General features: G+C 42.9%; 4 protein-coding genes and 1 long non-coding RNA gene across 11 annotated transcripts in view; 4 read left to right on the top strand and 1 right to left on the bottom strand.

The window, feature by feature from the left end:
* Positions 1-657, top strand: part of LOC118300277 (T-cell immunoglobulin and mucin domain-containing protein 4-like) — a 5,885-nt gene extending 5,228 nt beyond the window's left edge. The window contains exon 8 of one of the 2 annotated variants that reach the window (XR_004790052.2): positions 1-657. This exon is cut by the window's left edge and continues 185 nt beyond it. The gene's annotated coding sequence lies outside the window, so the exon portion shown is untranslated. The other variant, XM_035624570.2, reaches the window with a different exon arrangement.
* A 4,452-nt stretch (positions 658-5,109) lies between these two features.
* On the top strand, positions 5,110-7,307 carry LOC118300291 (interferon-induced transmembrane protein 1). Of its 4 annotated transcripts, none has more exons than XM_047328395.1 (5): positions 5,110-5,219; positions 6,365-6,411; positions 6,539-6,621; positions 6,676-6,879; positions 7,007-7,307. In XM_047328395.1, exons 3-5 carry the CDS (start codon positions 6,541-6,543, stop codon positions 7,187-7,189), a joined length of 468 nt encoding a protein of 155 aa, XP_047184351.1. In that variant the 5' UTR covers positions 5,110-5,219; positions 6,365-6,411; positions 6,539-6,540; the 3' UTR covers positions 7,190-7,307. The 4 variants fall into 4 exon arrangements, with proteins under 4 accessions (XP_047184351.1, XP_047184350.1, XP_035480481.1 ...); XM_047328394.1 differs by having other exon boundaries at positions 6,539-6,639; XM_035624588.2 differs by having other exon boundaries at positions 6,539-6,879.
* On the bottom strand, positions 7,101-8,569 carry LOC118300332. The gene is made up of 2 exons (XR_004790070.2): positions 8,438-8,569; positions 7,101-8,063 (listed from the first exon to the last, which is right to left on the bottom strand). It is a non-coding gene; the product is annotated as an uncharacterized LOC118300332 (long non-coding RNA).
* LOC118300309 (cornifelin homolog B) lies at positions 8,542-10,357 on the top strand. 2 transcript variants are annotated; one of them, XM_035624613.2, is made up of 4 exons: positions 8,542-8,689; positions 8,992-9,099; positions 9,673-9,827; positions 9,962-10,357. In XM_035624613.2, the coding sequence occupies exons 2-4, from the start codon at positions 9,000-9,002 to the stop codon at positions 10,061-10,063; spliced, it is 357 nt and encodes a 118-aa protein (XP_035480506.1). In that variant the 5' UTR covers positions 8,542-8,689; positions 8,992-8,999; the 3' UTR covers positions 10,064-10,357. The 2 variants fall into 2 exon arrangements, with proteins under 2 accessions (XP_035480506.1, XP_035480505.1); XM_035624612.2 differs by having other exon boundaries at positions 8,549-8,689; positions 9,957-10,357.
* A 254-nt stretch (positions 10,358-10,611) lies between these two features.
* Positions 10,612-14,033, top strand: nhp2 (NHP2 ribonucleoprotein homolog (yeast)). 2 transcript variants are annotated; one of them, XM_035624586.2, is made up of 4 exons: positions 10,612-11,011; positions 12,045-12,114; positions 12,214-12,319; positions 13,376-14,033. In XM_035624586.2, exons 1-4 carry the CDS (start codon positions 10,750-10,752, stop codon positions 13,499-13,501), a joined length of 564 nt encoding a protein of 187 aa, XP_035480479.1. In that variant the 5' UTR covers positions 10,612-10,749; the 3' UTR covers positions 13,502-14,033. The 2 variants fall into 2 exon arrangements, with proteins under 2 accessions (XP_035480479.1, XP_035480480.1); XM_035624587.2 differs by having other exon boundaries at positions 10,617-10,918.
* The last annotated feature ends 1,183 nt before the right edge of the window (positions 14,034-15,216 follow it).

Below are 15,216 nucleotides of genomic sequence, written 5' to 3'. Positions count from 1 at the left end.
AACTGTCCCGACGGAACTGTTGAAACGGACAGTGAGGGAAAACATTGGTCCCTGAGAAGAGTCAATAGAAAGAGCTCCGGGGCTGCAGGAGCACAGAGTCGTGGTCCATCCCACTTGACGAGAACATTCCACATCTCTGACGTCGCAGCGCTCGATGGAGTTTTCTCAGTGGTAACAAACTCTGAGGCTCATGGGAACTAAAGTAAACAAACTGAGGAGGAAAAACCTCAGGGTTTGTTACACTGAGAGAAAACATCTGTCACAATCTCACACATTCATCTGAAAACACTGAAACGTTTAGAATCGTCCCTCTGATGGTAACTGTGCCGGATATGTACAATTAGTTTGAGCATGTTTTTAGTTTGAAAATATGAACTGAGGCTTCTTTCTGTGACGAGGCTCTTCTCTCCAGGACCGACTCTTTCACCTGGGGGTTTAATCTGATGAACTGCACACAGACTGACGACCAATGAGACGGACGACAGCACAACTCCCAAAGAGAACAAGTCCTCCTGGCTGGGCGGGGGCTGAAGTGGGTGGTGCCACATGTCTGATGGGTGGGGGCCGTGGACTGTTTATAAAAGTGGACGTAGAAGTCAATGCTGGAGTGTATGAAACCTGCATTCTCTCTAATGACCAGCAGCCGGGGGGGGGGGGGGGGGGGGGGGGCACTCCACTGTGCTTCATGCTCTATCACTGTTGAATAAAACATTGTGCTGTATTGAAGAAGACTTGAAAGTAAAGATTGATCCATAAACTCCTCAGGTTATGAATCAAGTGAGAGTCATTTTCTCTGCTGGACGAAGTACGAATACGTGATCATATTTATATTCAGTCAGTGATCGTCATTATATACAGTCAGTGATCGTCATTATATACAGTCAGTGATTGTCTTTATATACAGTCAGTGATCGTCATTATATACAGTCAGTGATCGTCTTTATATACAGTCAGTGATCGTCTTTATATACAGTCACTGATCGTCTTTATATACAGTAATTGATTGTCTTTATATAGAGTCAGTTATCGTCATTATATCCAGTCACTGATCGTCTTTATTTACAGTAATTGATTGTCTTTATATAGAGTCAGTTATCGTCATTATATCCAGTCAGTGATCGTCTTTATATACAGTCAGTGATCGTCTTTATATACAGTAATTGATTGTCTTTATATACAGTCAGTAATCGTCTTTATATCCGGTCTCTGATCGTCTTTATATACAGTAAATGATTGTCTTTATATACAGTCAGTAATCGTCTTTATATCCGGTCTCTGATCGTCTTTATATACAGTCTCTGATCGTCTTCATATACAGTCACTGATCGTCTTTATATACAGTCAGTGATCTCTTTATATACAGTCACTGATCGTCTTTATATACAGTCACTGATCGTCTTTATGTACAGTCACTGATCGTCTGCATATACAGTCAGCGATCGTCTTTATATACAGTCAGCGATCGTCTTTATATACAGTCTCTGATCGTCTTTATATACAGTCAGGGATCGTCTTTATATACAGTCAGTGATCGTCTTTATATACAGTCGGTGATCGTCTTTATATACAGTCAGTGATCATATTTATATACAGTCTCTGATCGTCTTTATATACAGTCGGTGATCGTCTTTATATACAGTCAGTGATCGTCTTTATATACAGTCGGTGATCGTCTTTATATACAGTCAGTGATCGTCTTTATATACAGTCTCTGATCGTCTTTATATACAGTCAGTGATCATATTTATATTCAGTCAGTGATCGTCTTTATATACAGTCCATGATCGTCTTTATATACAGTCAGTGATCGTCATTATATAGAGTCAGTTATCGTCATTATATACAGTCAGTGATCATATTTATATTCAGTCAGTAATCGTCATTATATACAGTCTCCGATCGTCTTCAGATACAGTCAGTGATCGTCTTTATATACAGTCAGTGATCGTCTTTATATACAGTAATTGATTGTCTTTATAGACAGTCAGTGATCGTCTTTATATACAGTCTCTGATTGTCTTTATATACAGTCAGTGATCGTCTTTATATATAGTTGCTGATCATCTTTATATACAGTCAGTGATCGTCTTTATATACAGTCTCTGATCGTCTTCATATACAGTTACTGATCGTCTTTATATACAGTCAGTGATCTCTTTATATACAGTCACTGATCGTCTTTATATACAGTCACTGATCGTCTTTATGTACAGTCACTGATCGTCTTCATATACAGTCAGCGATCGTCTTTATATACAGTCAGCGATCGTCTTTATATACAGTCTCTGATCGTCTTTATATACAGTCAGGGATCGTCTTTATATACAGTCAGTGATCGTCTTTATATACAGTCTCTGATCGTCTTTATATACAGTCAGTGATCATATTTATATTCAGTCAGTGATCGTCTTTATATACAGTCAGTGATCGTCTTTATATACAGTCAGTGATCGTCATTATATAGAGTCAGTTATCGTCATTATATACAGTCTCTGATTGTCTTTATATACAGTCACTGATCGTCTTTATATACAGTCAGTGATTGTCTTTATATACAATCAGTGATCGTCTTTATACACAGTCAGTGATCGTCTTAATATACAGTCAGTGATTGTCTTTATAGACAGTCAGTGATCGTCTTTATATACAGTCTCCGATCGTCTTTATATAAAGTCAGTGATCTCTTTATATACAGTCACTGATCGTCTTTATATACAGTCACTGATCGTCTTCATATACAGTCACTGATCATCTTTATATACAGTCACTGATCGTCTTTATATACAGTCACTGATCATCTTTATATACAGTCAGGAATCGTCTTTATATACAGTCAGTGATCGTCATTATATAGAGTCACAGATCGTTTCTATATACAGTCACTGATCGTCTTTATATACAGTCACTGATCATCTTTATATACAGTCAGGAATCGTCTTTATATAAAGTCAGTGATCTCTTTATATACAGTCACTGATCGTCTTTATATACAGTCACTGATCGTCTTTATATACAGTCACTGATCATCTTTATATACAGTCAGTGATCGTCTTTATATACAGTCACTGATCGTCTTCATATACAGTCAGTGATCGTCTTTATATACAGTTACTGATCGTCTTTATATAGAGTCACTGATCGTCTTTATATACAGTCACTGATCGTCTTCATATACAGTCAGTGATCGTCTTTATATACAGTCACTGATCGTCTTTATGTACAGTCACTGATCGTCTTTATATACAGTCAGTGATCGTCTTTATATACAGTCAGTGATCGTCTTTATATACAGTCACTGATCATCTTTATATACAGTCAGGAATCGTCTTTATATAAAGTCAGTGATCTCTTTATATACAGTCACTGATCGTCTTTATATACAGTCACTGATCGTCTTTATATACAGTCACTGATCATCTTTATATACAGTCAGTGATCGTCTTTATATACAGTCACTGATCGTCTTCATATACAGTCAGTGATCGTCTTTATATACAGTTACTGATCGTCTTTATATAGAGTCACTGATCGTCTTTATATACAGTCACTGATCGTCTTCATATACAGTCAGTGATCGTCTTTATATACAGTCAGTGGTCGTCATTATATAGAGTCATAGATCGTCTCTATATACAGTCAGTGATCGTCTTTATATACAGTCACTGATCGTCTTCATATAAAGTCAGTGATCGTCTTTATATACAGTTACTGATCGTCTTTATATACAGTCACTGATCGTCTTTATATACAGTCACTGATCGTCTTCATATACAGTCACTGATCGTCTTTATATACAGTCACTGATCGTCTTTATGTACAGTCACTGATCGTCTTTATATACAGTCACTGATCGTCTTCATATACAGTCAGTGATCGTCTTTATATACAGTCACTGATCGTCTTCATATACAGTCAGTGATCGTCTTTATATACAGTCACTGATCGTCTTTATATACAGTCAGTGATCGTCTTTATATACAGTCAGCGATCGTCTTTATATACAGTCACTGATCGTCTTTATATACAGTCACTGATCGTCTTTATATACAGTCACTGATCGTCTTTATATACAGTCAGTGATCGTCTTTATATACAGTCACTGATCGTCTTTATATACAGTCACTGATCGTCTTTATATACAGTCACTGATCGTCTTTATATACAGTCAGTGATCGTCTTTATATACAGTCACTGATCGTTTTCATGTACAGTCACTGATCGTCTTTATATACAGTCAGTGATCGTCTTTATATACAGTCAGTGATCGTCTTCATATACAGTCACTGATCGTCTTTATATACAGTCACTGATCGTCTTCATATACAGTCACTGATCGTCATTATATACAGTCAGTGATTGTCTTTATATACAGTCAGTGATCGTCATTATATACAGTCAGTGATCGTCTTTATATACAGTCAGTGATCGTCTTTATATACAGTCAGTGATCATCTTTATATACAGTCACTGATCGTCTTTATATACAGTAATTGATTGTCTTTATATAGAGTCAGTTATCGTCATTATATCCAGTCACTGATCGTCTTTATATACAGTCAGTGATCGTCTTTATATACAGTAATTGATTGTCTTTATATACAGTCAGTAATCGTCTTTATATCCGGTCTCTGATCGTCTTTATATACAGTAATTGATTGTCTTTATATACAGTCAGTAATCGTCTTTATATCCGGTCTCTGATCGTCTTTATATACAGTCAGTGATCGTCTTTATATACAGTCAGTGATCTCTTTATATACAGTCAGTGATCGTCTTTATATACAGTCACTGATCATCTTTATATACAGTCAGTGATCGTCTTTATGTACAGTCACTGATCGTCTTTATATACAGTCAGTGATCGTCTTTATATACAGTCAGTGATCGTCTTTATATACAGTCAGTGATCGTCTTTATATACAGTCACTGATCGTCTTTATATACAGTCACTGATCGTCTTCATATACAGTCACTGATCGTCTTCATATACAGTCACTGATCGTCTTTATATACAGTCAGGGATCGTGAGACACCAACTGCTTCAGCTTTGTCTTTCCTGTTCTTTTTGGGATTTTGTGATTTTGAAATATTCAATAAAGAGGGTGTGGCTTAACACATCTTGCTTTCACATAAAAGAAATATAAGAAACAAGCCTCGCTCCCTCCCAGATCCTTCCTCTCCTCCCACAGCCCGATCAGTTGCTGTGAGGTCCTGCAGAGGTAAGTTCTTCTGTGGAGCTTATCACTTTGAGAAAAAAAAGAAATGGTGATGGTCGAGATTATTCTCCATCGTCATATTAGATAGACAGATGATGGTTGAACTATAAATGTACTTCATCCTGACTGTGTATTCACCAACAACATTATTATTAATGAATGATTCTTTTTGAAACCCACAACCTGGGGTGAAGTTGTGTTCCATGCTTGTGGGGAGGTGCGAGACGATTCCTGCTTTTCTTTGTGTGAAAGTGAAAGTAGCAACTTCCACTAAACCTGAAACTCACCAAGAGTCCGAGGAAAGATGCATCTGCTCTTCATCACAGTGTGTGTGTGTGTGTGGCAGTTGTTTAAATATGTTGGCTTGATTTATTATAATGTTGTTCGACTCCATATTAACAACCGCCCTACCCCGCCTGTCCTCGCTTTCCGGGAATATAACACCAAACACACACACACACACACACACACGCACACACACACACACACACACACGCACACACACCCACACACACACACACACACACACACACACACACACACACACATACACTCTCTCTCCTCCTCCTTTCTTCTCTTTACTCTCTTGTCTCCTCCCAGTGTGTGTGTGTGTGTGTGTGTGTGTGTGTGTGTGTGTGTTTGTGGCTCGCTCCCTGACTGGCTTGCAGTGATTGGCTGAGCATCACCACCGGACAATATTCACAAAGTATGTCATGTTTTTTGTCAATTGCTAAAAACCATTGGTAGAAACCGAAGCCACTTTTTCCAAAACTCCTCATACAGATTTTATCTCCGACTTTCGCCAAAACTCGCTCAAATCTCCACAACACTTCGTACATGACACTCAGAAAGAAAACACTGTCACACACTGACTTCAGGGAGCATCACATTAATGCTGAAGGTTTAATTATTGTTCACATAAATTTTGTTGACAGTATTTCATTATAATAATTTAAAAAGAATAATAATAAAAGATTGAAACCCACCAAAAATTCTAAATTTCAGGGCTGCAACTACGATTACAGAAAAACCCAACAACAACACGTGTAGTATGATCCCTCCCACTGTACAGTACTGTGAGGGTTCCTTTTGGATCTGCTGATGTCATGTTGTTGTTCACTCGTCTGCTTTCCAAACTGTTGTTTCAGGTTCTTCAATCCAGACGTATACGATCCACACCAGTAAACAAGAGCAGGTCAGAAGTTTACTGTTGTACTGACGTGAAGGAGATGTGGCGGACGGTGGCATGCACAACGTTTTGAAGTGAATCTCAAACCCTACAGATACAAGTCATGTACAACAATGTTTGTTCTAATTGACAGTGATGGTTCCTGAATATTACCCAGAAGGCACGGTTCCATTGCAGGAGGGGAAGTATAACGGGTTCCCAGGGGAGCCAGGACAGTTCGGACCGTCTGGACAGTTCGGACCGTCTGGGCAGTTCGGACCGTCTGGGCAGTTCGGACCGTCTGGGCAGTTCGGACCGTCTGGGCAGTTCGGACCGTCTGGGCAGTTCGGACCGTCTGGACCTGCAGTGGTTGGCCACACCACTGTGAACATAACCAATGAGCCCGTCAAGGACCACTTTGTCTGGTCCCTCATCAATTGTATGCACCTAAACGTCTGCTGTCTTGGGCTGGTGGCTCTCATCTTCTCTGTCAAGGTGAGTGTATTTGCAAGGTGAGCTTTGCTGGAGACGTTCAGATTGAGGCAAATTTCAGTTCCGTCTGTTCTTTAGTTGAATGATGACGATGAATGAACTTTGAAAATAAAAAGTTCTTTGTTTCCAGGCCCGAGACCGGAAGATGGTTGGAGATATTGAAGGTGCCCGACATCACGGCTGCACCGCCTTCGGCCTGAACACCGCCAACACTGTTCTGGTTGTAATCCTGGTCATCATTTTGATTGTTCTCTACTACAATAACCCCATGATGTCCGGAATGATCGCTGGAATTTTTTGGAGCAGGCTGTGAAGGAGTGAAGATGTTACCTGCTGTGACATGTAGTGAACAAAACTGCTTCATGTTTGTGACCAAAGTGTAAAATGAAACAGTTTGATTTGTCAATAAAAAAAAATCTGTTTCATAACCAGCAAGTATCGATCTCTTCCATCATCATATAAAAGAACATTCAAAGCTTTAATTCAACACACCGACGACTCACAGGACAACAGTGTTTCTGTGCGGAGGCCTTCATGTGCTCAAAGCATAAAGTGTGAAGTATGAAAAGAAAAGTAATGACTGTATATAAAGATGATCATCCATCCATCCATTTTTTTCCGCTTATCCGAGTCGCGGGGCTGTGCAGGGCGTTGCAGACATCCCTCTCCCCAGCCACGCTTTCCTGCTCCTCATGGGGAAGCGCCCCCAGGCCAGATGGGATATGTAGTTCCTCCAGCGAGTTGTAGGTCTACACCAGGTCTGCTCCCAGTTGGACGTCCGGAAAACCACCAAAGGAAGGCGCCCAGTTGACGTCCTGACCAGATGCCCAAACAACCTCAACTGAGCCCTTTCGACGCGAAGGAGCGGCGGCTCCACTCCGAGCTCCTCATCTCATCTCTAAGGCTGAGCTCGGCCGCCCTACTTGTATTTGAGATCTCATTCTTTCGGTCACTACCCAGAGTTCATGACCACAGGTGAGGGTCTGAATGTAGCTCGACTGGTACATGGAAAGCTTTGCCTTGTGGCTCAGCTCCCTCGTCACCACACCGGACCGGTACGACGGCTGCATCACTGCTGACGCCGCCGTGATCCTGCGGTCCATCCGCCGCTCCATGTTCCCCTCACTCGTAAACAAGACCCTGCGATTCTTGACCTCCTTCACTTGGGGCGGCAGTTCACTCCCGACCTGGAGAGAACAATTCACCGTCTTGATCAATGACTGAGTATTAAGATGGTCAATGACTGTATGTGGACATACTCTCAGTCAGACAATGCCCCTCACTTCTCCCCAGCTCCGCTGCTTCTCCAAATACTCAGAGCGTTAACATGCAGTTTAAAAACCTGATTATATTCGGGTTAAGGCGATACCCCGGTTTCTCAAATGCCAGGTAAACACCTCGCCCCAGTTAACAGACATAGAGAACTCCATAAGTAACCGGGGGATTCGTGCATGTATACACCTTAACCGGTGGTAAGCTCGGGTTACGCCCCTGTAACTGCCCCTCCCCACTTGCAGGAAGCAACGACGCCAAAAACAACAGCAACAACAGGAAGCTTTACCTTTAAACCCGAGGACGTCACCACGGCAACGTAACGTTACTGAGGCGTAGTATCACAGACTGACATCACAGACTGACATCAGGAGCTGTGTCTGATTCAGGGACCGTGCAGGACAGGACGACGGTGTGCTTGAGGAATGACGCGTTCCCTCCAGTCAGACGTGTTTGTCAGGTTCATCTGCAGCTCGTCCAACCAGAGACGCCCCCGTCCAATCAGAGCGTCTGAACCAGTCTCTGTCAGACCCTCACACAGGTAAGAACATGATTCTCTCTTCTCCCTTTGTGTTTTTATCGAATCGGGTTTCATGTTTACGAAGAGTAAAGCTGAATAGAAAGGATTACATCTGTCAATCCACTGAGATCAGCATCTCTCTCTCTCTCTCTCTCTCCCTCTCTCTCTCTCTCTCTCTCTCTCTCTCTCTCTCTCTCTCTCTCTCTCTCTCTCTCTCTTTTACCTTCATTGCTGTACATTTGGTTTGTGTAGTTTGTTCACAATGTGTGTGTGTGTGTGTGTGTGTGTGTGTGTGTGTGTGTGTATGTGTGTGTGTGTGTCAGGTGTGAGGATGTTGCCGGTGTCGATGCAGCCTCGGGCTCTGATCATGTCCTCTGATGAAGCTGATTGGGCGTCTGAAATCTGTGACTGCTGCCACGACGCAAAACAGTGTACGTAGACGTCTCGTCTCGTCACCACACACACACACACACACACGTCACAGACTGTAAATAAAGATGGACGACATGTCAGCTCCTCAAAAGTGGAGTCAAATCATCCTGATCGCCCCCTGGTGTCTGGCTGCAGTACAGGTCATAAGCCCCGCCCCCTCCGTGTCATGTGAGGTCGTTCTCATCACTGATGTTTTTTCATGTGTTCATGTATCTGATCACTTTGCTTCTCATTAGTTATTTGATGATATAAAAACTGAGGCTGAGACATCATGATTGATAGATGACACTGACTCATGATTGGTCGAGAGCCTGTGTGTGTGGGCGGGGCCTCGATACCACGGCTCCACTCCACGATCACTACTGCACAGACTCTGACTCCACATGACGTCACCGGCACAAGATGGCTGCTCCTGAATCTGAGATAGTTTAGCTTCATGTTTATACAACGAGAGGAAGAAGAGACGTGTCATCATCTTCATTTAGAGTCTTTGACCCACACAGACAAGTTGTTGTTGTAGTTGTTGTTTGGTGAATCTTGCGTTGTTGTGTTGTGTTGTTGTTGTTGTGCAGGCTGTTGTCTGTTCTGGTGTTGTCCCTGCTTCGCCTGTAAGACCACCAAAGAGTTTGGTCAGTGTGTGTGTCTCCCCCTGCTGGACGTCTTCAGCTGCTTCCGTCCCATCACCATGTCCACGAGGACGTCTGTGCGCCATCGCTACGGCATCAGAGTAAGAACAACAAAACGCATTGTCGTGTCGCCCTTGGTATGTGGTCTTCATCATATTTGTGTGTGTGTGTGTGTGTGTGTGTGTGTGTGTGCGCGTGTGCGTGTACATGTGCGTGTGTGTTGCGTTCAGGGCAGCCTGTGCAGAGACTGCTTGTGCGCCACCTTCTGTCCGGCCTGTGTCTGGAGTCAGATCTCCACAGAGATGAAGGACAAGATGATCCCCACCATGCTGAGTGACATCATCCAGTACTGATGATGACGTCATCGCAGTGACATCACTGCTCTGCAACAGCCTCATTGGCCGGTGGAGGAAACAGTCGCAGTGTAGAGTGTCTCTGCAGAACCACCGTGTCACATGACACGAAGTCCTTCCCGGACACGCCCACTCATACTGTGTCCGACTCAAGAACATTTTGTTTTCTTCATGTTCTTGTTATTATATTTGTCAAAGCTGATTCTTTTTATACTTTATGGTTTATTTAAGTCTGTGTTTCGTTTGTAAATAATAAAAATGTGACATTGATCGTTGAACTGACTGAGAACTCATTTTCACTCGCTGAGACATGATGAAGTAAGAAAGAAAAATTAAAGTATTTTTTTTTTTTATTCAACCCAAATAAATCTTAACTTAACTAACTGTGACTGTGTATTATGGGATCAGTGTCATACTGAGCACTTCATTTCTTACTCTTTGAAAAACGATTTTTCTCATTTTTGAAACTCGTTCCGGTGTCTTATTTTGAAAGGCCGAGGCCGCCGTTGCCCTCCGGGCCGCTGGGCGGCGCTGTCGCGTCCCCGCCCCGACGGAGGAAGCTCCAACACGTGTTCGCCTCGCTGCTGCTGCTGCTGCTGCTGCTCGGTGCTCGTCGTGACCGGTCGACTGCCTCTCAACCGTCGCTCCTCTCGCTCCTCTCGACCACAACATGACGAAGGTGAAGAAGGAGAAGGTCGCGGCCGCGGACCCGGAGGAGGCCGCCGCCGCCGGGGGGAACGAGAAGTCTTACCAGGAGCTGGTCGCCAACGTGAACCCCATCTCTCAGCCGCTCGCCTCCAGGAAGCTGAGCAAGAAGCTGTACAAGTGTGTGAAGAAGGGTGAGCGAGCCGGACACGTGTCGACACATGGACGTTTGAGAAGCGAGGTGTGGGAAGAGTCGCGGGATTCTTCTGATCCGTTCGTGATCAGAGGCGAGTCTGACGTGTGTTGGGGCCCAGGGGCCCAGGGGCCAAGGAATCCAAGGGGCCCCTGGAACCAGCGTTCATCGCCACTGTGTGATAAATAATCTATTTACATTTCGGGGACCATGTCATTTAACACAGTTCCAATACAGATGATGAAACGTGCCTGCTGGAGCCTGCACCATGGTTACCAAGGAGATTCAGTTTCATAAACCACAGACATGAACAATAACATCACAGGACACAAAAGAAGTGGTGTGATGCGAGTGGAAGTCACGTTATTCAAGTGTCTCTCCTCCACAGTTTAGACCAGCAGCATTTAGACGTGTTATTATATTGAATCATCATCTGTTCAATTTACCACTGTCTTGCTTTTTCTCTCCTCTTCTCTCTTTTTTCGCCTCCAGAAGGGAAACTCCTCTTCATTTTTTTGTGTGGCCCCCTACAGACCTGGGGGCCCCGAGCAGTTGTCTGCCTTGAGCGGCGGCGCCTCTGGTCATTAACATGTTAATGTAGCGAGTCGTCGCAAGTCTCGTGTGAAGCTGCACCAGACCCGGTTAAAAAACCTCCAGTTTTAAGGTTCTCTCGCAGTTCTGTGGATGTTCTCTTCTCTGTCAGTGACGAAACGAGGGAAAGAGATCCGGGCGACTGTTGTGGTTCATTCGGCATGAATCAAATCACGATCATGTCCATAACTCACCAGGTTTCATCACTGTTCATCTGTGTCCGTTTCTGCTGTTTTTACAGACGATGCCATACTTGGTTTAAAAAACGTAATATTCCCTCGCGTCTCTGCAGAAAATAAAAACCTTATTGGCTGTGAAGTGAGATTAAGAGTGAATACATGTGCTCTCTTGTTAGTTCGGCCAATATCCCGCCTTCGTGTCTATTTTAGAATTTGTTTTCTGAGGGAAACTCTTCACGTCAGGACACATTATCACTGACGACTTCGCTCAGGAGAACGAGCTGAGAACAACTTTAATGTTTCTGAACAGAAGTCTGGTTTAGGATGCTAATCTCGTCGTGTTGTCTGTGATTCCAGCTGCCAAGGTGAAGAACATCCGCCGAGGAGTGAAGGAAGTTCAGAAGTTCATCAACAAGGGAGAGAAAGGGTGAGTCAGGACACACAGGTGTGTGTGAAGATCAGCTGAACGCCGTCACGAAGCACGAGCTAATCGGTCGTTGTCTGATGTGTGTGTGTGTGTCTGCAGCATCGTGGTGATGGCCGGCGACACGCTGCCCATCGACGTCTACTGCCACCTGCCCGTCATGTGCGAGGACCGGAGCCTGCCGTACGCCTACATCCCCTCCAAAGTGGTGAGGACGGTTCATTCGGAACCCTTAATTTGAAAATCACACACAGGAAGTGATGAGATAATGTTGTTAAAGAAACAAACAGGACAGAAGATTAAAAACGATTTGGCAAAATCAAAAAGGGAATCAAAATAAATCAGATTTAATTCAATAAAAATCCTTTGCAGCTGGAGAACAATCAGAGACTCTGACCTGTCGGAAAGTTAAACTCTCTTACGTCATCTTCAGTTTCAGGTGATTTCAACTGTAGATGTTTTACATTATTAGGGCTGCAACTAACGATTATTTTCACAGTTGATTAATCTGTAGATTACTTTCTTGATTAATCAATTAGTTGTTTGGTTCATAAAATGCTGAAAAATGTCGACCGTGTTTCCTAAAACCTCAAGATGATGTTTTGTTTCGTCCACACACCAAAGACATTCATTTTACTGTCACAGGAGCAAAGAAACCAGAACATATTCACATTGAAGAAGCTGAAATCAATTTATTATGACATTTTTTTAATATAAAAAATACTTGAACCAATTAATTGATTATCAAAATAGTTGGTGATTAATTTAGTAATCGATTACTAATCGATGAACTGTTGCAGCGCTTAACTTGTCGCTGTCCCAGTAGTAAGGAAGTAGACTTCATCCATACGCCTGAAAACACGTCACACGACCGCTGAAGTCTCTGATTTAGACGTAGCTGCGTGGACGCCAGGCGTAACCATAGCAACAGTGATGAGTTTTTAAAACTGAAACGTTATCAGTGTTGGCGGAGCCTCAGTGAGATAAAAGACAAAGTGCATGATTAAAACTGATGCTGAATGTAATTTCTTACTTCATGGATTCTTTGATGATGATAATAATAATTAGTGGTTACCATGGCAGCAGCCGAAGCTCTGGGAGCAGTCTTGTTGTAAACGCACGTCTTCACATCACGTGAATCTTGTTCCGATGATCTGAAATTGTTGTCCATCGATCGTTTGCATGATGTTTTATTGATCTATGATTCATTAATAGTGACGTAGAGAAACCAACATGTCTGTTTCGTTTCCTCGCCTCGGTCCAGGATCTGGGTTCGTCGGCGGGATCTAAGCGTCCGACCTGCGTCATCCTGATCAAACCTCATCAGGATTACCAGGACGCCTACGACGAGTGCGTGGAGGAAGTGTCCAACCTGCCCAAACCGCTCTGAGGCGCCTCGGCCAATCAGGGAGCAGCTCCGAGGTCACCGTCTGCAACCACACAAACAACCCATGGTTCAAAGGAGCAGTCAACCAACTCGTCAGAAGCTCCGCCTCCTTCTGGTGACTGGGGCTAAGCTAACGGTTTCCCACTGCTTCCAGTGTTTATGCTAAGCTAGGCTAACCCCATCGTGGAGGCAGGAGAACGAGAGGTTTTGTGTAAATAAACAGTTTCTGTTGTTTTGTTCGATACATGAACAAAAAATATCAATTACATTTTTTCAACAAAACAAAAAATATTCCTAATGTAAATAAATGTTTGTTGTGCTCGCTCGACGTCAGCAACATATTTACTTTGATCGTCTTCAGAAACTTTTCTTCGACCAACTGTGATTTGATTCTTTCTACTTCTTTCGTTTTAAACATCAGATCTGATTTTATTTCTTTGGAGTTGGATATTTAAGAAATGTTGAAATGAATATTTGTTAGAAGATGAACATTCAAACTTGGTTTTTTTTTTATTAAAAGAAACGTGAACTGAAATTGTGTCGTCTTGTTCCTGAATCACACGCTGATGATCAGCTTCTGCTGCTTTTACACACGATGCCACATTTGATTTAAAAAAACTCGAGATTTAATATTTAATATTTCCTTGCCTCTGCAGAAAATAAGAACCTTGTTGGTTGTGACGTGAAATGTAGAGTAAATATATTTCGCTCTCTTGTTGATATAAATGAATCAGCTGCTCAAAAACTTTAAAACTTTTCTGTTTTGTTTTGCTAAACAATATTGTAAATTTCAACCACATGACCATAGAAAATACAACTTATCAAGTTTGTAACATAAATCTGCCTTGTAACTGGAGCTCTGAAACAATTGTACCCGAGCACAAGACTCGTACTCGACTTGTATTTATGGAGGTAAGTTCAGTTCCTGTGACTGAAATAGAACGTTTGGTCTTTGAAAACGTTGAATATCTCAAAATCAATACAGTACTAATGTCTCTTTCACCTCGTGGAATCATGATTGAGACATGACACTGAAGATGAACTCTACAGTGAAGCGACATCATCACGATCGCCCCCTGGTGGCTGCTGCAGTGTTGCATCAGTGACGTGTTTCTGATTCATATGAACGTTTTGTGTAAACGCTGTTTATTAATCCAGATGAACCTGTGCGCGCTGCTGTTCGGCGTGTTAGCCACACGGGGGCAGCACCGCCCCACGTTCACTGCGTCTCTCGCTGAGCGTGTGTTTCTGCACCACGAGGTGGCAGCACAGAGCCTGAGCTGCCTCATGAAACAGACGAACGCTCAGCAAAGAAGAAGAGGTCGGTCAAAGTTCTGGTTTTAACGCGTCACAGCTGTAAGTGTTCACAATTACATAGTTTTATTCATGTTAAAAACTATAACCACTAAAGTTTAGGTTTAAATTAGGTCTTAAAGAAATCTCTCTACTTTCCTGTGCAGTTTCAGGCTCATTGAAGCCGTCGAGAATCCAAAGAGTCCTTGAGAGTTTCTTATGGTTCCTCGAAGGAGCCCCGGGGACCTGGAGGGGGTCTGGGGGCTTTCAGCAGTCCATGAGGGGATCTCCTGAGGGGACCGGACATGCCCCTGTGGTTCATGGTCCCTGCAGAGGTTTCAGGAGTCACCGGGGGTGGGGGGGTATCTTGATGATAAATCTACGAAATGATCGAGTGTGAAAGTCTTAACGCAAATAAAAGCGTG

This window comes from Scophthalmus maximus, chromosome 2 (genome assembly GCF_022379125.1).
Source record: "Scophthalmus maximus strain ysfricsl-2021 chromosome 2, ASM2237912v1, whole genome shotgun sequence".
In the NCBI taxonomy this organism is placed as follows: Eukaryota; Metazoa; Chordata; class Actinopteri; order Pleuronectiformes; family Scophthalmidae; genus Scophthalmus; species Scophthalmus maximus.
Note: the sequence above shows the minus strand (reverse complement) of the source record. Positions and strands in the feature narration are given on the sequence as shown.